Source organism: Onychostoma macrolepis, chromosome 05 (genome assembly GCF_012432095.1).
Source record: "Onychostoma macrolepis isolate SWU-2019 chromosome 05, ASM1243209v1, whole genome shotgun sequence".
Taxonomy (NCBI): Eukaryota; Metazoa; Chordata; class Actinopteri; order Cypriniformes; family Cyprinidae; genus Onychostoma; species Onychostoma macrolepis.
Window position 1 is genome coordinate 17,377,170 of NC_081159.1, and position 24,998 is coordinate 17,402,167.

At 35.1% G+C, this 24,998-nt stretch overlaps 1 protein-coding gene and 1 long non-coding RNA gene across 3 annotated transcripts in view; one reads left to right on the plus strand and one right to left on the minus strand.

The window, feature by feature from the left end:
• lamc3 (laminin, gamma 3) overlaps window positions 1-24,998 on the minus strand; it is a 77,754-nt gene that overhangs the window by 36,318 nt on the left and 16,438 nt on the right. Inside the window, exons 3-9 of one of the 2 annotated variants that reach the window (XM_058777705.1) lie at window positions 13,111-13,241; window positions 12,168-12,334; window positions 8,251-8,439; window positions 7,490-7,607; window positions 2,897-2,995; window positions 1,565-1,701; window positions 847-963 (exon numbers count right to left, since the gene is read on the minus strand). In XM_058777705.1, coding sequence (XP_058633688.1) covers window positions 847-963; window positions 1,565-1,701; window positions 2,897-2,995; window positions 7,490-7,607; window positions 8,251-8,439; window positions 12,168-12,334; window positions 13,111-13,241 — 958 coding nt within the window. Of the gene's footprint in view, window positions 1-846; window positions 964-1,564; window positions 1,702-2,896; window positions 2,996-7,489; window positions 7,608-8,250; window positions 8,440-12,167; window positions 12,335-13,110; window positions 13,242-24,998 lie in introns of those variants that run through there. The other variant, XM_058777706.1, reaches the window with a different exon arrangement.
• LOC131541759 (uncharacterized) lies at window positions 2,401-5,179 on the plus strand. Its single transcript, XR_009271576.1, has 4 exons — window positions 2,401-2,788; window positions 3,791-3,853; window positions 4,080-4,594; window positions 4,846-5,179. It is a non-coding gene; the product is annotated as an uncharacterized LOC131541759 (long non-coding RNA).

Sequence of the window (24,998 nt, forward strand, 5' to 3'; positions counted from 1 at the left end):
CGAGCGGCCAGAACAGCACAAACAAGCTCTGTGCCGCAGTGATAAGAGAAACGGCACCAAGTGCTGCAAAAAGGGCAACACTGCATCTCTGTGGCCAGTCGATGGTGGGAAAACAAAGATGGATGAGACTAAACACGCACATTAGGACCTTGTGGATACATATGAAACCTTACTATTCAATTTATGCTGCAAAAAAAAGCCACATTTGTGTATTTTAAGAGTATTCAGTATAATAACGTTGTGTTGGTAATGGTCCCACTCGTAATCCAGCAAAAAACTGTGAGACATGAAGATGTGCTATTAACAGGATTTCTCCCAGAGCGAACAGCCAAGTTGGTCTGGCTAAGTGTCTCCCCGTGGCGGTAAATTGCGGTGTAGATGAGTAAATCCCCTCACCCTGTCCACTACACTCAGGGGACCTGGACTAAAACTAGCCTCTGGACTGGCCTGTACAGCTGGTTTATCTTCAAAGGCTGCTCTATAAAATACTATTTATGGCCAAGCATGCTAATTCTAGCCCATTGTTTATCATCTGTTTGTTTGTTTGCATAAAAAAGAAAGCTTTGAATAAATTACACTACCACACACAGTCAAACCATAAGCTATGGTAGGTTCAGCTTAGTAGAGTTGCTCTGAAAAGAACAGAATAAGTAAAAGAACAGACTTAAATGTAAAACACGTAAATCAATTTTACAGGTTTAGCTTGAAGATATTTTCCTTGTCATAAAAAATATTCTAATTGGAAGCATACTATATAACTCAACAATCGTGACAGAGACTGTAAATCTCTTCAAAGAAGGCCAACTCCTACATGTTCTAAGAAGAAGTGTATATTTGTTGTCCTACCAGGTGCTTTGTAGAAGCCATTCTCCTCTCTGTAGGGCAACAGATAGACTTCTCCCTCCTTCCAGATGAGGGACTGTTCGTGCCCTCTGGTGAACACACCCTTCCAGCCATCTGGATCTGAATACAGAGTACACACAACAAAGTTTGAGATCATTGGTGAATGTGCTTCCATTTGCTTTTATTGTTTAATACAGAAATGTTCTTTACAAATTGAATCAGCATAACAAAATGTTAAATGGAATCTTAAAATGTTAAACTCATTATGTGTTAGCATTTGGTTTGTCTCTCTTTTGCTTTTAACTCAAAATGTTTGTGCAAAGCCTGATGGTCATGTTCACCAAAATAATTTTAGATGATCCAAAGAGTATCTTGGATCTAGTATCTAGACCATCTATAGACAAAGAGTCACACGATCAATGTCACAAGTTTGATCATTCAGTTTGAATGATCTGAAAAAATGTGCAAAATCTGAAATAGTTCTAATTAATTTGGCACCAAAAAAGCCCAAACCTAAAATCTGATTTTAGACTTTTTTTTAATGTGTTCTCAGTTCTTTTGGACCCCACTATATATCTCGACTATTACCTGAAAAATACAAAAAGTGCTGATAAAGTGAGTGAGGAAAGAAGAGTGTGACTGCATTGGGAGGCGGGAATTGTGAACGTTGATATTCAGAATGTAAATCATGTCAAAACAGTATAAATGTTTGATAAATCACCTTCTAGGAAGTCTGAAGTAATATTAATTGCCATGTACTGATTGGAGGACGAACAGGCGAGGGAGTGTCCAAAGCAAAAGCATTTTTTACAGCCATCTGGATTTTCCAATTGGAGGTTGAAAGAGCCTGGTTTACACCTATAATACATATAAAGACACAAAAAGCAGACATACAGTACACTGGCAGAGTGCTCATGTTTCCTCACATTTATCAAAACAATTTATGTAAAGATCTGAAAAAGGTGGTGCTTATTTCTTGAGCTTGCAGTGTGCAGCGAAGAGTGCAAACGAGCATTTCTCCATTGATTTATTATAACTGGAGTTATTTGTGTATGATGCAGAGGTTGCGTTAGACTTTAATATTATCCGTCATTTTGACTGACAGGGTCGTAAAAAATTCCGTCATAATCTATTATTACCCGTCATTTTAATTTTCGTATTTTAATTATAATAACCCATTTAATTGCTTGTATTTCTATTCACGTTTTCATTTTTAATAATGAACCTAAAGGACGAGCATATTGAATGCATTTATTTCTTTATGAAGAGAGACTGCGTCAGTGACAGCGGAGGACAAACAACAAAATATGCTAGTGCTGGATAAAAAAATAAAATAAAACCGATTTCTCTGTTTTAATAGATTCTTATTTTTATGAACCAATATCGTTTCTTAACTCCCAATCAATGCTGTTTTCATTTGATGAATGCACAGTGACGTTAGACAATCGGCTAAACTTTGTGCGTTGTTACTTTTGATATGAAATGCAGTCTCAGGTTTCAAATTCTGTCCATTTTATTAGGAAATGCAAGCAATAAATACCGTTTTGGCTTTAATGTGGCGTGATAGATCGTTGTAGACACCTCAGATCAAGCGATTCGCTTTACTATACTCGCCTGTGAGTAATCAAAGACACAGCAAAAGACCTTTATTTTTGTTCTGGAGACGATCGCGCGCACTGCTGCCTCACTGGAGCGCACTCGCCACCAACTGGACAGGGCTGGGAATTACAGTTATAAACTACAATAGATCACCCTCAGTGTGTGTAATCTGCCAAAGTGACGGACGGCCTTCAGATTTTTCCGTCACTGCTAAAAAAAAAATTTTCGGTTAACGCGACCTCTGGTATGATGTGACCTAACAGAAGCTTATTAAAGGAATAGTTCACACAAAAATTATGTGTTCAGTAGAAGAAATAAATTCATACAGGTTTGGACCAACTTGAGGGTGAGTAAATGATGACAGAATTTTCATTTTTGGATGAACTATCTCTTTAAGTAACAAAGTAAATTAGTAATTAGTGATGGTATGCAAGGGTGAGAAGCAGTAGTTCACCTGTTGCAGGACTGACCCTCCACATTAGTCTTGCAATGGCAGCGTCCGTCTTCGGCTGAACACACTCCTACACTGCCCCTGTTGTCACACTCACACAACCTGTTTGAACACACACACACACACACACACACACACACACACACACATACAGATGAGAGAGCCACAACTGATGTGCCTGTAGTGTGCAGGTCAGCTGGTTGACGGCCTCAGGTCAGAGCTGCTCTGTCGGGTGTAAATTTTTTATTTTTTTTATCTCGCTCTGATCTGCTACATGGCCTGAAACCATGGTTTTACCTGGCTTGCCATTACCCATAATTCTCCTATCTGACAAGTAACCTCCCTCCTCTCGTTTCTCTCTCATTTAATCTTTATTCTTTCACGTTTCGCTCCAGTGAACCAAATAATTTGCACCCAAAAACAGTGACCCACATGGGCCACATGAAAGTGTAGTGGTGTATAAAATTTTAGTTTGTAGTTTGCCTTTCTCCTGTGTTTTCTTCTGCATTACACCATTATTTGCGTCATTGAATGAGCACATGCAAAGTACAAATCTCAGGTGGATACAATCTATACGCAGCTCAGTACTGAAATGTTTTTCTTTCTTTCTTAAAATTATTAAAATAACAGATGCCAAATTATGTAACAGTACAACTGCAACAGACTCTAAAACAATACATTTAATATTTTAATATTTGTCATATGATAGAGGAGGAGTACAGTGTCCTAATCTACATTGGTATTATTGGGCTGTTTTATTTGTTGGAATTATTGGACTACTTTATATGATTGCTGTACACTCCAAAAAAAAGATGGTTCTTTAAAGGTTAAATACAAATTTAATTTAAAAATTGTAACTGGTTTCCAAACAAACATGTTCTTATCTTTTTTTTGTAGTTTTTGGTCACATATAAGTGTAAGCAGCTCTGCTGTGGAAACCTCTCTCCTCTTCTCCAGTAAGTAAGTAAAAGAGACAATGAATTTATATATTTTTTTTAAATTATTACTTGGGTTTATGTATAAATATACCCAGTCACAAAAAAATATTAAAACTATACCATGATTTTATATCACTTTTTTTTTTTCTTTTAAGAAAACATACTGTCCATTTTTGCTTTTGGCCTTCATAAACATAATTGTTTACATAAACACACACCGTAACTCTAAACTCAATTGTGTTTTTCAGATGTATCACATCCTACAACCTCATCATCTGCAGAGAAAAATCACCACTTACTCACACCAAAATGATGGACTTAAAGGCATCATATTGATTGGATTGTGATTGTTTCACTGAAACTTGGTCTTCATCACATCTATTTTTTGTTCTTATTTTGCGTTTTACTTCTTTATTTATTCATTCATGTTCAATGTCAATTGTCATTCATTAATGTATTCAGCTAATAACTCTTGGTAAGAGCACTGACAATTTTGCATGTCAATAAAAACACACTTAATTCACACAACATGCTGCTGTTGTGGTTATTGTTGTTGTTGTTTTACTGTAAAACCTTAACCGAGGCTACACTCTTAAGATGCCTCATTACTGATTTTCTGGAGATCAGCCATCCAACTACACAGACTGTCAACACACTCTCTTAAAATGTCTATAAATTATAACTTTCAAATGCTAATTGGTTTTTCTATGTCTTTTCTATTTTTAGTTTAAGAGAACATGTAATTGTGACCAGCTCTATTCAGGTAAGGATACTCTCCTCTTCTTCACTAAGTAAGCAACAATGATACTGAATTTATAGTCCATTTTGTTAGATATTTTTATTACTAGGGTTTATGCATAAACATACCCAGCTATCCCATGACTTTATATTACTTTTTTCCTTTTAACACTGTGAAGTGCTCACATACTACTTTTGGCCTGCATAAACAATTGTTTTCACATAAAAACACATGAAAGGAGACAAACTATATCTAAACTCAACTGTGCATTTCAGATGCTGTCACATCCTTCAACCTCATCATCTGCAGAGAGAAACTGCCATTCAATCACACCAAAATACAGATAACGATTAACTAAGGGGCATTGTAGAGGATTGTGACGATATTTCACTGGAGCTTGGTCTTCAATTCACTATTTTATGTTCTATTTTGTTTTACTTCTTTAAGCAGTTATTTATGTTCAATGTCCATTGTCATTCATTAATGTATTCTGCTAATAACTGTTGTTAGAACACTGTCATTTTTGCTACAATTTCACGTCATTAAAAAAAAAAAAGTACATAATTGACACGTTGTTGTTGATTTTATGTAAAACCCTAGACACTTCAAGATATTATAAGACCAGGCAGACAGAGGGGTAAAAAACAATATTAATAAATAATATATACAAATAATACTAATATTAATTAAAAACTATCATTAAAATGGTTATTTAGAACACCATTAAGGTCCTATATAGCATTTTCGGAAAAAAAACAACAACAACAATTAGGTGCCTTTTACCGTTTATCTTGTTTTAGTCCCGTTTGGAGCAATACAAAGTTTAAACCAGGCAGATTAGATACGGGCTTCAAAATTTGGGCTGACAAGGGTATTGAAAAGATAGCAGATCTATACGTTAACAATGTTATTTGAGGAAATAGAGTAGTTAATACATACAATATTCCTACAAAACATTTCTTTAAGTATTTACAAATAAGAAATTTCATACTCAAATCACAAAATAATCCCCTTGCTATACCATCATTGTCTATTTTGGAAAGGAAAATGGAAAGGAATCGTTTTAGTAAAAGGTTTAATTTCATCATTATACAATAAACTGGTGTCAGGATCATATATATATAGTGGAAATGTGTTGATAGAAGACTGTTGATAGTGCTACTGTATACTAATGTAAAACACTGAGAAGTTATTTTTTTCCTTTGATTTTGTTTTTGCTCCTGTTCTCTCTGTTACATGGGAATTTCTATGGACAAATGTATAGTTAAAATAAAATAAAATATATTTAAAAAAATAAAAAAACAGACTACCGTTCAAAAGTTTGGGGTCAGTAAGATTTTTTGGTAACACTTTCTATGAAGCCCGTATTTATAACATATTATAAGGGTATTCTTAAGGCATTATAATGAATGCATAATGCATTATAAAAAACCTTATAATGAGTTATAAAATCTCATGAATAATCATAACAACAATTATAATGCATTATAGTACTTACGTATTTGTGGTTTTTTTTGTGGTTGATTATTTATAACACACAACGAACACCATATTAAATTACTTCATTTATAATGGGCTATATCATAGCTTGATATTGTTTATTTAAGATCTGCACAGTACCTTACTACATCTCTTGAGTGCAATGTTTATATATATATAAAACTAATTGTATTAGTAGACTTAGGTAGGATAGGTAGAATGTTCACATACTTGCAAAGCATCCTATACTCAGTTTGTCTGTTGAGGAACCATCAAAATAAAGTGTTAGCATGCAGTATATTCAGCAGACACACTACTAATACTCTCATGACTGCTAGTTGACATGTAGTTGCAGAGTTACTTATCAACAGCTGTCTAAAGGGTGCCATCAAAACAATCAAACTGATATTATATATTTTTTTAAATGTTCAAAGCAAATGTGTCATATTACACATTCATCTGATCTGATATCTGATCTTATGGCTGTTTGAGAGAGAAAAAAAATATTATTGTTATTATTACTTATAAGTGGTCTTTGTCTGCTTTAAGTAAAGTAGCATAAGTAACGTGGCAAGATATGAGACTTATACATTATAACTATGAGAAATATAATCCATTGTAACTTAAGAGGATGGATCGTGTTCATTGTGATTTATAAATCATCACACTCTTAAAAACTATAACCACAAATAAGTAACTATTATAATACATTAAAACTGTTCTTATGAATATTCATGAGATGATACAACATATTATAAAGTTATTCATAATGCATTATGCATTCATTATAATGCCTTAAGAATACTTTTATAATGTATTATAGATACAGGCTTCATAGAAAGTGTTACCGATGTTTTTCCTGAAATAAATTAATATTTGTATTCAGCATAGATGCATTAAACTTATCAAAAATGTCAATAAAGATATTTATAATGTTATAAAAGAAACTGTTTCCACATACTTTTACAAACAAGCACTATGGTATTACAATGTTTTTACATATTTTCCTTTTGATATGATATAATACAATATTTAGACAGAATCTATCCTCTTGTAGAAGACATGTTTTCCTGTGTCTGCTGGTTTTATATCTCGTCAAGGCTGTTCTCCATTTTTGTATCTTTCAATATGTACAGATAGTCTGCAATGGTGTACTGTCTTTTTAGGACTAGATATGCCTTAAAGGTCTGCCAAAAAGATGATATAATTGTTTTATTTGTGGTGTAATTTGATTAAATTGAATTCGATTCACAGTATTGTTCTGTTCCAAAGGTGAGTGTGAAGTATATTAGCCTAATTCTGCTCTGCATGAGTTTTCAAATGAGTTTCATGAGTTTCATGAGTTTACTAATCAGACATTTCTGCAGAATTCTGCATGCAAGAATCAAATGTTTTTCTTGTTAGAAAAATTCTTGGTAGGGATATTCTCACTCTCATTACCTGCATCCGGCAGGGCCGAGAGAATGGAAACCGGACTTGCAAATGTCACACTTCACACCAGACACACCTGGCCAGCACATACACACTCCCTCTGCATCACACTGCAAACTCACGGACCCTGAAGAGAGACAGAGAGAGCGAGAAGACAGGTTTTGACAGACTTTCATAGCCTTTGGGTTTTTTAATGAGTACATGGATAGTTTCATTAAAGAGTCATTTCCTTATCTAAAAATTCAGCCAATAAAGGTTAATAAATGCTAATTTTAACATATCTTGTACACACATTTTGCCACCTGAAGCAAAATCAGATATTTCAGATACAAGACCAACACAATTAGTGTGTATTAAACAGCAACAAATCATTTTAAAAGTGTACCAATTTTTTCCCTGGCATTCTGGGAATTTAAATCCATTAATATTGCAATATCCGAATGCAAATTAATATTTAAATATTACACCAATAGGCAGCATATTTGATTTATTTTAAATAAGCTTTTTTTTTAATCACCTGCAGTCTTGCACTTTGTTAATATTAACTATAATAAAAAGAAAACCCATGTTTGAATTTGTGTGTGTGAGACTTTTCTTAGCTGTAGTCACTTCAGAGCTGTATATTTGTATGCATATACTGTATGTTCATTAGCATGAATGTATGAGATTCAAGAAGACCGATTACATGGACTGATAGAAGATAGTAGTGAAAGTGTGAATGAGTGTGACTGATGCACAACTGGTTTGTTGAGTATGTGTGTATAACTCACCCATTGCATTACAGTTACAGTTTTGGCAGGTCCGCTGCGGTAAGGATCTAAAGAAGTTCTCTCTGCATCTCTCACAGTGAGGGCCAGCTGTGTTTTCCCTGCAGCCAACACAGCGCCCCCCACTTCCTGTGCTGCGGTACTGCTCTGCATCAAACACACATTCATCAGCAAGACCACTGCAGTTACACCCTGAGAAACAAGTGAAAGAAGCGGAGGGACGTATAAGGATGAAACAGAGAGAAAAAAAACAGGCAAAACAAGAAGAAAAACAAATAAAACTGATTAAAAATGACAGTTGATGTTCTTCTAAAGCTTTCGGTCAAATTCACACCAGCGTGTTCAGTTTCAAGAGGCTTTAGATCACACACACTACCTAATAAGCTCCCCTGCCAAAGGCCCCTTCTTCTCAACATATCATCGAACCAGAACGCACAAAGTCAGCTTTTTATGCACCCCGCTACCTAGGGGGGCATTGTGGGACATTACTCGTTTTATTACAGCTCCGTCAGTCTATTGACTCTGTAATAACCATCACATTATCACTTTCTAATGGGACACAGTTTCTCGAGCTGCCACTGAAAAAAAGGAATGCATGCTATTACAATAAAGGAAATGTGCTATGGAAAGGGAAAAATGCTTATTGAAATGAATTAAATTTTAATATCTTTTACATTAAAATACTTTCACAATGAGCACAGACAACTATAAGCAAACACATTTTTCAAAGGTTTCTCTAAAACATAAACTAGCATTCCAAGAGGGTTTTTTAAAGGAATTAATACCGTAATTCTGCAAAGATGCATTAAATTGATTTAACGTGACAGTAAAGACTGTTACATTGTAATGCTGTTCTTTCTATTCAAATAACCCTGAAAAAAATGTATCATGGTTTAAAAAATAAATAAATAAACAGAAAACACAACTGTTTTTAACTGTGATAAGAAGTATTTCTTGAGGAGCAAATAAGCATATTAAAATATCACATGACACCGAAGACTAAGTAATGGCTTCTGAAAATTCAGCTTTGCCACCATAAGAATATATTATATATTATAAATAAACTGAAATAGAAAATAGGGTCCCACTTTATATTAGGTGGCTTTAAATACTATGTACTTGCATTTAAATTAATAATTTGGTACAATACACTTATTTTGTACATACATGTGTTTACATTGTACTTATATTTTTAAAAATGCCTATATGTAGTTACATCTGTAATTAATTTCTGTAATTACATTTATAATTACACTGTTGGCCCATCCCTTACAACTCAACCCACCCTTAAACCTACCCATACCATCAAACCTGCCCCTAACCTTACCTGTAGCCCACCTCAATAGCAGCAAATGTGTACAATATGTGTACAGTATACAATATGAACACAATAAGCACATTGTACTTATTTTTTGATGCAAGTACATAGTAGTTAAGGCCACCTAATATAAAGTGTGACCGATTTTTAGTTTTACTTAAAAAAAAAAAAAAAAAAAAATACCTTCCAAAACCAAAACTGCACCAAAAGCAAACTTTTGAATGGTAGTGTACAAAATATGGCTCTTTGGTGCTACCGAAACAGCTTTTTGGCCAGAAACAGAAACATTAGGAGTGCTTACAATATGTGCACGTTAAACATCTCAGTTTCAGCTGGAATAAAACAGTCATTTGTATTTATGTCATGTGAATGCTTTAGTCTGACTGAAATAAGTGAGTTTTTTGGGATTAACAAATCTACATAATGTGATTGAAGCTTTGCTTCATCTAGCATACATGTTAATCGGACTACAATGGCTTTGGCGTTGAGTGCATGCTTCAAAACACAATGAATGACATGCACAAAATATTTGATTATCCATATGTAGCATGCATGCATGGACAGACAGACGAAGACTAACTCAGCTATACACAAAAACCTACTGGAACTCCATTATAACTATGCATGTATAAGTATTTATTAATTCAACGAGTGGTGTGAACCTGGGGCAGGACTACATGTTTGTTGAACAACGACTGACAGGCAGAGTTCAGGAAACCTGTTTGAAAACCTCTGAAATCATTATTTTTTTGCAATTCTGTTCAGTGCCACTAGAGAAAAAAAACACAGAGAAAAATGCATATTACTGTTAAACTACTGTATTCAAAGACATCAAAACAGACAGACTGGTTTCACATAGTTGCAACATGTTTAGTAAATATGCACATTTAAGATAAGTGTGGACATAATAAATAAACATTTCTCGATAGTCCTAATTACTCTTCTAATTTTTGAGCCATGCAGAGTAGAGCATTGTAATTTAACAAAGAATTTCCATTGCATATATAAACAAAACCGTGGTACCGAGAACCGGTACTGACGAAAACCGAGAACAAGGAAAACAAGGATTTTTTGCTGTTTGCAAGCTAGATTTTCATCTTTTCTCACACACTTTCAGATTGGAGGGTAAAAAAGATGTCCTTTGTCCATCTGTTTGAAGCATTACAAGAGAGGCATATGGTGGAAGCTTTCAGAGTCTGCCATGCAAATGATAAACTTGGCAGAGTCTGTGACGAAAAACTTTGAGAAGCAACCATGCACAGAATGCATCGGCGGTTGACTCCACCTCCTCACCAACAGATAGTGCTGCTTTTGCAAGCAGAAACCTGTTTATTCATTAAATCCACTTTGATGAGAAGGAACAACAATTACCAACAGAAACCCATCTGTTGACCACTGAAACAGAGAGTTAATTAAAGGAACGTGGAGCTTAGTGGAATACAGAATGAAAATAATTAACATGGCTTTTGTCGCCTTATGGGTTTGTCAGAATAGCCAATTACAGCATCCCCCTAAAGTATTTACCAGAGACGCATGACAGCACACATGCACATTACACGAACAAAACTTAGGTATTGTGCTGAAAGGCTAATGATGTGTTGTTTGATTGAATTACTGACTGCTGTGAGCATCTTCGTGTAAGATTGTGCTGTAAATACAGTGCAGCTAAGTGAGCGAAAGAAACGTGATCTTTCCAAGATATTGCTATGATACCGGTAACTTCATACAGAGGTGAAATTGTACTGTACAACATGCAAAGCTAACTTTTTTTTTACAAACTTCTTTTAAGGTACATGGTTGCACGAAATTGATCTACAGTCATTTTAAATAGAGAACTTACCACATTCTAATTATTTGTTTTCATTAAATCAGCTCAGTTACACTGAGTAAACTAAGCAAATTAAATCACAGCCAATGCGCAAGAGGCAACAAATTCACTTTTTAAACAACTTCATTTGAAAGTTAATTTGAGAAAGTAAAACTCTGCAGTCTCCAACAGTATTTCATGTTTAATGGAGTTTAAAGCATTAAATATATAATGCGGATGTGGAGACTCATAGAAGCTAAATTCACTGTTAGTTAATTTCCATTTCTCAGATACTCCAAACACAATGCACAGATGTGCAGATGAGCCCTCAGTTAAAACTTCAGCTCCTTCTGACTGATTTAAATTTACATATGTTACTTCAAAACACAGAAAATGGATTAAAAATAATTTATTATTAACTAGTAAAATGAAAAACATTAAATTAATCATTTAATGTAAAATTTATTTGGGGCCTAATGCATTTTTTCAGCTCTTTTACTTGATTATAATCTCAATGGGTTGAGATGTCAATACATTTATGAACCAGATGATAAAACTTTTAACTTTTAACAGAATTAATGAGGAACATTATATAAAAAATCTTAATATTACATGTTTTGCTTTGCATATATATATATATATATATATATATATAAATTTTTTCTTTTTAAATTACATTTTTTTTTTATTCTCCAATTGTTATTTATTGCCATTGTCTCTATCAAATTCTGAGTGTGGGATTTTCAGGTTGAAGGTGAATCTAGTCAAACAGATAAAGAATCAGGCTGTACTCACTCACACACTGGTTGGCTGAATCGGCGGTGGCCCGTGCCCATGGCCGGTCCTGGTAGAAAGGGGCACAGTGCTGACAGTCGACCCCTGCAGTGTTGTGCTCACAAGCACACACCAAATGTCCCTCCTCATTGGTGAAGCAGTCACTGGCATGGCCATTACACTTGCACCTGCAAAACAGTTGAGAGAACATTAGCATACTTTTAAGGCTCATTGTCTCTGTGGACACTCATAAAAAATTCCTAAAAAAAACTCAGGATGTGGCATATTGGGACGGGAGGAACAAATGAGCCAGATGGTTGAATTTAAAACCAAATGATACCAAAACACAAAGCAAATTACGATATGCTACAGGGACTTTAAAAGAAAATATGAACTGGTAGAGTTGATTAATATTGTCAGATATATTATGTAGAAATGTATTCTGACCACAGTGTAGATAATGCATGTATTATTATTGCCATAAATTTGGCAGGAAATTAGATTAGCAAGTGATGTGTATTTTTACCAACTTGGCCTGATAACTACTGTAGCATTAGCATGTTTGTGCAGTTTATTGTAAGACCAAATAATCAGCTGTTGACAAAAAAATAAAAAAATAAAAAATTCAGACATGCACAAACTCAAACACAGACACAAACAATATACAGATGGTGACAAACACAAATACGCAAACACTGTCTCTTCCACATCCTGTTTATATTACAAATACACTGATGATGTAGAATGCAGATCACATGGCTGACAAAACTCTCTCTCTCTTACTAAAGCCCAGTTCCCCTTGATATTTAGAGTTCTTTCTCTTTCTAATTGTCCTATTCATCACTCCCTCTATTGCCATTTTCCTTCATTTGCTCTCTTTCCCTTTTCTCTTCGTCAGTATACATCTGCCAACAAAACATTGGTGACAGCTGAAAGGCACATCTACATAGTTGTTTTCATTTACCTGCCCCCCACGGAGAAATCAGAAATGGCATAAAAATATGAACGAAGCACTTTGGGATCTTTGAAGAACTCGTCTCCGAAAGTGTTCAGTCTGTCCAGAGAGATGAGGATATCAGTAGCTGTCACCCAGTCCTAGAAAGTAGGAAAAAAAAATCTTAAAAATGCAAGTTGCAACTTTTTACAGTGCACAAAAAATCTCTTACTCTTACAAACTTTTAATCGATAGTGTATTAAGTTCTACTGTGTAAATGCTGTATAAAGACATTCAGAATTAAATAATTGGATTCTATGTAGTCATTCCAATTTTATCAATGTAGTAAAGCAAATTAAAATTTACCTGAAGAATATTTACAACTTACTACTTTAAACTAGAGGAGTAAAAAACAAAAACAAAAACAAACAAACAAACAAACAAACAAAAATTATGAATGATCACAATATTTTCAGAATGATCTTTAGAATATATTTATCACATTATATATAATAAAATTCTGTCAACGCTCGACTACCCTAAATAGATTTTTTTTTTTCTCAAATTTTAATTTTACTCTCCCATAAGGCCAAGAGCTGTAGGGAACAGAAACATAGCTGATGTAGAAGGTCACATGACAATACCAACAGCATATTTACATGTCCACATTATATACTACACAAAAGTACAATTTCAGAATGTACTTTATTAACGGTCTGGAAGTAAATTCGAAATTTAGATGCAGCATTGGTGAGGGGGTTGCTCTGAGGTCATGGAAAATAGAGCACCGAGCAACTTTTTTCATAATTTTTGTGTTGAAGTGAACTTCAAGGAAAACAAAGCTAGCACCTCTATGTATTCATGTGCATGTGCATAGATACAGACAGAAGCAGAAATAATGAGATAGGAGACAACAACAGAGCTTTCCTTTTTTTTTTTACCATGTACTGTATGTGTGCAACTGCGTGTCTTGTCAAGTGTGTGTTTTGGTTTGACCATGCATTTGTGTGTTAGTGTGAAAGCAATAGAGTTTGGCCATCCTTATCAGTGGCTGGCCTGTTGACCCTTGTTCTGTCCGTGTAATGGGTTTTGCGCCCGGTGTGACGGCCTGGCGTGTGGAGGTGAGTGCACACATCTTTCATTCTGGGGGAACAAGATAAAAGAAGGAGCAGAGTTGGCCAGCACGTCCCTGCAAGCACATCCAAGCTTCCTCTCAGAGGGATGGTAAGTCCATTCCTATTCAGAGCAGTTGAGTAAACAAAAGAGAGTAACAAATAACCCCTCCATGTCTCTTTGTCTCTCTAACGATGCTCCTTTGACTCTGCTTCTGTTTTTATTATATATCTCTCTCTGTTCTTCTGCTTCCACCTCTCTCTGTGTACAATATTCTTTATTTCCCTGCTCTTCCCCATCCAGAGCTCTACAGTTTTTCATGCCTACTTTTCTTTTTCAACTCTCTCTCTGTCTTCTCTGCATCTCTTGTTTTTGTTTTCACAATACTTGTGCATCATGTAGAAAAAGACTTATTTTGGGGGAGAAACAATGTGCCATGAATCATAAACAATAACAGCTCCAGCACTACAGTGTGAGAGGAAACTAGAGAGAGAGAGAAATACAAGTTGTGTCCTACAACCTAATGAGCTGCCTCTGTAGACAGTATTTTAAGGCATCATAGTCACACTCTCGATATGAAATCTGTGCCAGTTACCTTTTTTTTTTTTTTTTTAAATAAATGAATTCTTTTATTCAGCACTGAATTTTTTTTTTCTCTGAAATTCGCAAAAAAAGTATCTGAGCGGTAAATCAGCATATCAGAATGATTTCTGTAGGATCATGTGACACTGACGACTGGAGTATTGACTGCTTAAAATTCAGCTTTGCCATCACAGGAATAAACTACATTTTCTAAAAGTGTTGAAAAAGAAAACACTTGTCTTTATTTGTAATACTATTTCACAGTATTACAATGACCTCATACTTTGAATATGTGCATTCTATATGTAGTGTATGTTCCAAATCAGTCGCTTATGAGGTTACACTTCAATAAATAGGCTGCTTATGTATAGGCAGAAGCAGCTCCCTCAGTTTTGGAATGGAAGAGCAAAGGTTATTTGGTTTGCTCTGACCCTGTGCTAATGAGCTATATATTGTGGCGGGCTCTACTAATAGGCTATGCACTGATCCTCAGTGTCTGAGGATTTTTAAAAATAAGCATGCAAAGATTAATTTAAACACAGGTGTCATACAGGTACTCAACTGACATTTAGATTCATTTCACGTGTGGATGTTGCAGAAGTTATAGTTCACAATCTGTTTCATTAGTAATAATATATAGCAAGTCATTTATTTATTAACCTGACAACATTAAGCAGCCATTAAAATGAGCAATGGTATAACATTTTAGATTTAAATGACAATGCTTCTCTTGCTGTCAGTACAATGACACATCTACATGTGACACTAGCCTTATTTAAGCTGAGAATCAGTTCACTGAAGATAGTGTTAGTTACAAAAGGCGGGCTGGTATGCCGCAACAGAAAAGCAAAGAGGTTTATCTGCCTCAGTCAGGATTGTGTTACCAACTGTTCTGTCATCTCACCACATTTATGCCATGATTAATCATGTTGCCACTTCACAGCTCAGCTTACTGGCTCAAACCCTGTGCCATGAAAGAAAGTCCCTGGGGTTAGTATTAAAAGTACATTTGATTTCAAATGCCATGAGGCGACTATGAAAGGGTTGCTAAACCACAGTTGCCTACATGGAACCAGAATATGCCTACAAAGCAAGTTAATTTTAAAAAGTGAGACACTGATTAAGAAATAAATAACTTCTTATAGAACAAGCGTTCAAATTTCCATTAAAAGAGCTCAAAGGGTTAGGCTACTAGCACTCTCTGGCAATGACATTCAAAGTGAATGCAGATCATAATGAAAAAAAAAGGAAAAAGGAAAAAAATTGCCTGCCATTTTTTCTTGATTAATGCCAACTGAACTATGCCTAATTGTCTCGAGCGAGTTGCTCTTTGAGATATTATTTACATGGCAGGATGGAAGTAATCTTTGAAAGGTTAATTATTAGATCGTTTACTGGTAGTTCTTTGCGCAAACGGCAGCAAGCACTTAATTAGTCTTCATTTGCTTACTTCTACTGGTTTTGGGTGATGAGTTCCTAAAAACTGCTGACCAAGTACAAAACATTTTAGTGAAAATTAAGAAATACTCTCTCGGTTCTCAATCTTCTGTCTGTTTTAATTTCTCTTTCTTCTTTGAAGAGTTTAGAGGAGTCATACTTTCTACATTTTGTACAGCTTTTCTTGTGAATTATTCACCCCTGCCCCCTAGCCATTTGTCTCTCGATTGTGTTTCCTGTTTTCGCATCATGCGGTGCACCATTTTTTCCATCCCTCTGCCATCTTCCTTTCCTCCCCTCTTACGTGGGTCACAGCCAGGAGGGCCTTTATGATTAGAATGCATCAGGAAGAGGTTTGTCCCTCATTTCAATTCCTCATTTCTGAATAACTTTTTTTAATTTGATTGCTTAAGTTCACTGTGTGTTGCTCGTTTTATGCGCTCTATCTCTCATTCTCATTCAAACCTGGTGTTCCAATTTAACACCCAGCTCTCCAGCCTCAACCGAGTGAGAGAGAGAGCACGCACACCGATTTAATGGATGACTGAACAAATTAAATTTGAATTCATAGGACAACTTTCATCTTCAGTACGGATTTTGTTGGTGTGGGGGAAAAATATAATAATGCCTTTCAGACTGAAAAAAAAAAAAACATACAAATATCCCCTTTGAAGTAATTCATTACTTTGCAAGAAACCATCAAGTATTAGGTTACAAGGTGAGTGTTTTTTATTCTAGCCAATTTGTATAGTAATGATGAAAAGGGAAAGCATGAATATATTAACAGATCAAGATCTGGCTCCTCCCCCATGGAGAAGTAATTCCACTTTATTAGAAAAATAAAATGTTTTAAGTTGGTAGAGAATTAAAAATAGTTTATTAGGTTTTTAATCTACTTCTTTTATCTAGTTCTTATTATTTATCTATAGACAGACAGACAGACAGATTTTAAATGCTTTAAAAGAAGCCTCTTATGCTCACTATAGGACTGTATTTATTCAACCAAAGATACAGTAATATGTTAAATATTACAATTTAAAACAACTACTTTGTATTTTTCTATATTTAAAAATGTAATTGGGATGGCAAAGCTGAATAGCTAAAAAAAGAAAATAAAATAAAAAATTAAATAAATAAAATTTGCCGATCCAAACGTTTGAACAGTAGTGCATAAAAATAAACATCAAAGTGCCCTAAATTAAAAACACAAAGAATATCACAGAACACCTGTATTTATAGAACTGAAACAGCCTTCATGAAAAAAGGTTTAGTATAGCCGACATGACTGTATAGAGAATATTTCAGTTGATTTGACTGCTATTCGTTTCCTCTTTGAGCTTTCTTTTTTTTTTTTTACGTCTCTCAAATATTCTCAGAATGGAAATACAACCCAGGGGGCCTTTCGTCTCTGTCATCTGATTTGAAGTTCAAACTTCCTTCCTTTTCTCCCCTTTTTTCTTCTGAGAGGTTTAAGAGTGGTAAAGAGTGTCTTTTAAATTCTTTCTACAGAAAGCTCTGTAGGAGACACACTGGGATTAAATGCTAATATTAAAGGCAGGATGCTGGCTGCTGGCATTAAAGCTGATGAAATATGGATGGTTTCACAGAGGAGACATGCAGGGTTGACCACGTGTCAGTCTGCGCCTCTTTTTTGTGAAAATTAGTTAAGAACATTTAGATTTGCACCCTGTTCTGTCAATCAATTTAACAATAGTCAATTATCAGTTATATCAATATAACAAGTGTCAGTTATCTGTGGTAGTTAACATATTCAGTTCATTTTTATCTCTCAAATTCCCATGGTAGCACATTTTAAACAATTAAATCTAACCTAAACCCTAACCCATATAAACTCACTTTTGGGTACAGATTTGTCCCCAAAATATGGTTAAGTAGATTACTCTTCTGCTTGCTTTCTTCTACACTGCTCCAGTTTACTCTTGAAACTTGGCATAGCGGGATGTGTTGGTTCTTGCATGATAAAGTGTTTGTGATGTTCATTTGTAAGTCATTTTAGATAAAAGCGTCTGCTAAATGGCTAAATGTAAATGTAAAATTTGCATATAACAGCAGCTGAAGCGCGACTGTATCGTACATTGCTAATACTTTAGGAACAAATGTAGGCATTTTCCAAATAAGTAATAATATTGACCTGCAATATTATATGTATAAGTGATATGTGAAAAAATGTAGTGATTGAAAACAGATTACATCCACCACAATATCTATCTTCATAAAGGCAACTTTGTAACTCTGAAAGACCAACATTGCAATATTGCAGAACATGTTTAAAAATATTCACTTTCAATGAAGAAAAAAATTTAAATACTTCAGTATTAATGCTTGGATCTTTGAGGATTAAGGGAAAAAAAAATATATTGTCTTTATACAATTAATCGATTAGTAATTCTAATGCACACAACAAAACACAGTATAGGTGCATATCAGTGATATTGTTTTTGTTCTTTTACATTTTGTATTTAAAGCTCACCGTGGAAGATTTTCTGAGGAGTGTGGAAGACTGAATAGGTAAGCTGAAGGGTATTTAAAATGGTATCTGTCTAGACTGAAAAAGGCAAGTTGCCATAATGAAGAACATGCTTCACAAGCCATGTCTGCAACATTAACAAAGGTCAGCTCATCTTCATAACGTCCACAGAATTCAGAATTTCTCCATGAAAATTCAGGCTGCTGTAAATGGCCAGTCAAATGAGTAATTTTCCCTTTTCACATTCTAATTTAACAATATGTCAGTGAGAGAAATACAACCTGAATTCCCGTTGTTGGGACGTTTTTTGAATTTGAATAAAATGAAAACTAAAAGACTTTCAAATCACATAAGCCAATATTTTATTCATAATAGAACATAGATAACATAACAAATGTTTAAAAGGATACATTTTACACTTGTATCCACTAAATGAGGTCATTTCAAATTTGATGACTGCTACAGGTCTCAAAAAAGTTGGCACAGGGGCAACAAAGGGCTGAAAAAGCAAGACATGTTGAAAAGATTCAGCTGGGAGAACATCTAGCAACTAATTAAGTTAATTGACATCAGGTCTGTAACATAAAAGCAGAGGCGGACAAAGTACACGATTTCCTTACTTGAGTGAGGTATATAGGCTACCACTGGTCAGATACCACTGGTCAAATACTACTCCACTACAAGTGAAAGTTGTAAAGACAGATTTTTACTTAAGTAAAAGTACGGAAGTACATGTTTTTAAAAGTACTTAAGTATCAAAAGTAAAAAGTGCATTGTTTTATTGTCACATTGTTGTATACTTACAATAACTTATGCCACTAATGCAACCTACTGAATACACTGATTAGATAATCTGAAACTGAAAGATAATCATCTTTATTTTTTTATTTAACACTCCTACAACTACATTGAACTCATTTTAATACTTCTTTAAATGTTACAAAGTTATTTTTCAAAGAGATATTGAAGTCTATGATATGGTTCATTTTAGGCAAACAAAGCAAACACTGAAATGAAAACAAATCTTTAGTCTTTTCAGAAAACTGGAACATACTCTCTCAGTATGGCCATGGGTGTGCAGGTTGCGCCAAAGAACCTCTTTTTGAATTTTGCCATCAACTGATCAGTGTTTATAAAATGCTCAGAAATCAGTGAACTTCACAACATGTGGCTAGTGTTGGGCATTGTTTGAAATTTATCCATTCCGATTCTGATTCAGCTTATTGATTTCAATTCTTATTGATTTCCAGTTTAGATTCCAAAGTTTTCATTTAGCCTACTTTTTGATCATTTGTTTGCAAAAAAATATATATACATATATGTATTTATGTGCAGTGTTTTGACAATAAAATAATGTTCAGATTTATATACTTCCCTGACCAGTTTTTAGCAGCAATTTACCAGTAGGCCTAAGTTTATATATAGCCTATATACAGGTGCATCTCAATAAATTAGAATGTTGTGAAAAAGTTAATTTTTTCTTGTAAGTTATTTCAAAAAGTGATACTTTCATATATTTTAGATTCATTGCATGTAAAGTAAAACATTAAAAAAAATTGTTTTAATTTTGAGGATTAGAGCTTACAGCTCATGAAAGTCAAAAATCAGTATCTCAAAATATTAGAATATTTACATTTGAGTTTTAATTAATGACCATACCTACAGTATAAATTCTGGGTATCTCTTGTTCTTTGAAACCACAATAATGGGGAAGACTGCTGACTTGGCAATGATCCAGAAGACGAACATTGACACCCTCCACAAAGAGGATTAAGTCACAGAGGGTCATTACTGAAAGGTGTGGCTGTTTACAGAGTGCTGTATCAAAGCATATTAAATGCAAAGTTGACTGGCAGGAAGAATTTGGGTAGGAAAAGGTGCACAAGCAACAGGGATGACTGCAAGCTTGAGAATACTGTCAAGCAAAGCCGATTCAAACACTTAGGAGAGCTTTACAAGGAGTGGACTGAAGCTGGAGTCAGTGCATCAAGAGTCACCACGCTCAGACGTCTTCAGGAAAAGAGCTACCAAGCCACTTCTGAACCAGAAACAACGTCAGATGCATCTTACCTGGGCTGTGGAGAAAAAAGAACTGACTGTTGCTCAGTGGTCCAAAGTCCTCTTTTCAGATGAAAGTAAATTAAAAAGTAAAAAGTATGAGGCACAGAATCCATGTTGCTTGAAGTCCAGTGTGAAGTTTCCACCGTCAGTGATGATTTGGGCTGCCATGTCATCTGCTGGTGTTGGTCCACTGTGTTTTCTGAAGTCCACAGTCAACGCAGCCATCTACCAGGAGATTTTAGAGCACTTCATGCTTCCTTCTGCTGATTTCATTTTTCAGCAGGACTTGGCACCTGCCCACACTGCCAAAGGTACCAAAAGCTGGTTCAATGACCATGGTGTTACTGTGCTTGATTGGCCAGCAAACTCACCAGACCTGAACCCCATAGAGAATCTATGGGGTATTGTCAAGAGGAAGATGAGAGACACCAGACCCAACAATGCAGATGAGCTGAAGGCCACTGTCAAAGAAACCTGGGCTTCCATACCACCTCAGCAGTGCCACAAACATATATATATATATATATATATATATATATATATATATGTATAGTAAAGTGAGGGCAGCCATTTTTGACAGATATATTAGCCTACCATTTGTATTGCCATAGTTTAACTACAAAAATCAAACTATAGTTAATATAATGAAACTATGGTAAATTTGTGGTTACTGAAGTTTTACTACAAATAGCATATGGTTACTATAGTGAGATAATAGTAAATTTGTGGATACTGTCATTTTACTGCAAATACCATAGTTATGGTTACTATAGTAAAAACATGGTTAATTTTCCAAAGGGCTTTAATGAGTTAACACATGCCTTTTTAGAGCGCTTTTAGCTGTGCAGTAGTGCGGACGTTTACATTAGTTTAGTGGGGAAGATCCCGAGGTTGCCAGATTTGCGTAATAAAATCAACTAAATGTTTATTCAAAGCTCGGCGGAAAACTGCAGGCTTAGAAATACTGTAACACTTGGCAACACAGGAAGGTCCTGGCAGATCACAGGCCGGAGTTTCGCAGAAAAAAAGGGTTCAGTGAATCTGAAAATGCACACACTGTAAAAACTGCTACATACCTGTATAACGACTTTCTACTTGGGGACCTTGATATAAATGTAGTTGAGTAAAACGTACGATATTTGTCTTTCAAATGTAGTGAAGTTAAAGTTGCAAGTTTTCAGAAAAAATAATACTCAAGTAAAGTACAGATACTCAAAAAGTGTACTTAAGTACAATAATCAAGTAAATTTACTTTGTTACTGTCCACCTCTGCATAAAAGGGATGTCTTAGACTAGAGAGACAGATTCTCTCAGAAGTAAAGATGGGCAGAGGCTCTTCAATCTGTGAAAGAGTGGGTAAAAAGATTGTGGAATACTTTAAAAACAACGTTCCTCAATGTCAAATTGCAAAGGCTTTGCAAATCTCATCATCTACAGTGCATAACATCATCAAAAGTTTCAGAGAAACTGGCGAAATCTCTGCGTATGGGACAAGGCCGAAGACCTTTGTTGGATGTCTGTCGTCTTCAGGCCCTCAGATGACACTGCATCACTCATCGGCATGATTCTGTCATTGACATTACTAAATAGGCCCAGGAATACGTCCAGAAACCACTGTCGGTAAACACAATCCACCGTGCCATCTGCAGATGCCAACTAAAGCTCTATCATGCAAAAAGAAAGCCATATGTGAACATGGTCCTGAAGCGCCGTCGTGTCCTATGGGCCAAGGCTCATTTAAAATGGACTGTTTCAAAGTGGAAAAGTGTTCTATGGTCAGACGAGTCCAAATTTGACATTCTTGTTGGAAATAATGGACGCATCTCCAGCATCTCTGATGGTATGGGGGTGCATAAGTGCATACTGTATGGGCAGCTCGCATGTTTTGGAAGGCACTATGAATGCTGAAAGGTATATAAAGGTTTTAGAGCAACATATGCTCCCCTCCAGACGGCGTGTATTTCAGCAGGACAATGCAAAACCACATACTGCAGCTATTACAAAAGCCTGGCTTCGTAGTAGAAGAGTCTGGGTGCTGAATTGGCCTGTCTGCAGTCCAGGTCTTTCACCTATAGAGAACATTTGGTGCATCATTAAACGAAAAATACGTCAAAGACGACCACAAACTCTTCAGCAGCTGGAAACCTATATCAGGCAAGAATGGGACCAAATTCCAACACCAAAACTCCTGAAACTCATAACCTCGATGCCCAGACGTCTTCAAACTGTTTTGAAAAGAAGAGGAGATGCTACACCATGGTAAACATGAACCCATCCCAACTATTTTGAGATCTGTAGCAGACATCAAATTTGAAATGAGCTCATTTTGTGCATAAAATTGTAAACTTTCTCAGTTTAAACATTTATGTTCTCTATGTTTTATTGTGAATAAAATATTGGCTCATGTGATATGAAAGTCTATTATTTTTCATTTTATTCCAATTTAAAAAACGTCCCAACATTTCCGGAATTCGGGTTGTAAGAGGGAGGGAGAAAACTCTCTCTGTGTGTGTGTGACTTAATTGATCTCACTTTCATTCAGATTAGAAGTGAATGTATGCTCATTTTTTCATTAAAATAAGAAGGCGTGCAAAGATGGAGAAATATAAAGAATGAGAGAATGAGAAAGAGATAAGAATGCTCCAAGTGGATACAAACAAACAAAAACATTTAAGATTTAGTTTTGTCCCCAAGATTTGTCACCACCTCCATGTACAAACTGGCTTGTGTATTGATCAGGAGTTGCTTTATAATCAGCATGTCGATGAACGCCTCACTGAGCAGAAATCTATGGGCAACTGGGCCATCAGGGAAAGCTCAGCTATTAAAAAATCTAACAGAGGTTTTGAAAGCTAAAAACGATCAATCAACAAAGAAGTGACGGAGAGGGGAAATGGGAAGCGTGCTGTGCCATCTTTCTTGTTAACGATCACAAAAATGCAGAACTGCACTGCCACAAAACCTTCAGACGTGTTATGAAAGCTTGGGTGGTAACAGAAAAAATAGCTGAATCCGAATCCAGAGAGATACGGCACAACATATTTACATTACTTTCTGCTGAGATGTTTTTGAATTACATGTTTCACATGACCTTAATAAATCTATCGTTCAAAAGAAATAATATTCATATTCTGCTAGAATCCATTAAAAGCTAACAAGAGAAATAAAGCATTTTAAAATTATTCTTATAAATACTAATGAATATCAAGAATTTGATGTTTAGAGCAAAAGAAGCAAAAGCTATGATACTATTTTTGTCAATCGATTAAAAAATGTCATCGCGTTAATCACAGTCATGGACTGTGATTAATCATGATTAATCACAAATTTAAAATACTAGGATTTACCTGTAAATGTGTTGAAATAAAGAAATGCATGACAAACTAGTTTAAGGAAACAGAACCTTTCACACTTCCGCCAGGTATGAGACATAATCCTTATTATTCTTTTATCATTATTCTTTTGTTTTTATTCAGCCATTATAAGCCTTTATACTGGCAATAAAACGTTTACCAAGCCACATCCCTTCAATCCCAGTATACATTTACCCAACTATTATCAAAAGTATTTCTAAATAAATACAACAAAACATTTTCTGGCGACCTCACATGAAGTATTATGACAAAATGCATTATAAAGAAGAATTGGACCTGTTCTGCAGGTGCATTAGAGCTAACATTAGCATCATGCTTCATAAGACAATTTATGAGATTTTTACTCAGAACTCACTTCAAACCACCATCGAGTGTTTGTAATAACTTCCTTTTACGATCACATGTGGAATTTGGTCGTTTACTGTTGTTAAAATATGCTGTTTATAGCCTTTTATATCGCTGCACAAATGAGCATTTCAGATGTACACATTCATCCAAGAAAATCACATACAAATATCCTGTCGTAATCATGTGTTTATTATCTTATATAATCTATAGTATCGTGTTGCTCAGATAGGCTAATGTTACACATTAAAATGAAGGACGACATGATACATGATATGGAATCGGTATAAATACGCAGTTTTAACATTGACGTTAATTGCGTCAATGTTCAACTAAACTAAATTAGTTTAATTTTCTTCACAAAACTGGCGTCTGTCTATTGACAATAAAGCAGGCGGAAATTCCTTTACGCTACTAATCAGAGCCGGATGTGACAACACACGGACTGTGATAAAGGCCTATTCAGATAGTAATTGTTTAAAACAAGGTTCAAAATGAGTAAACGCTCTCTAAAACAG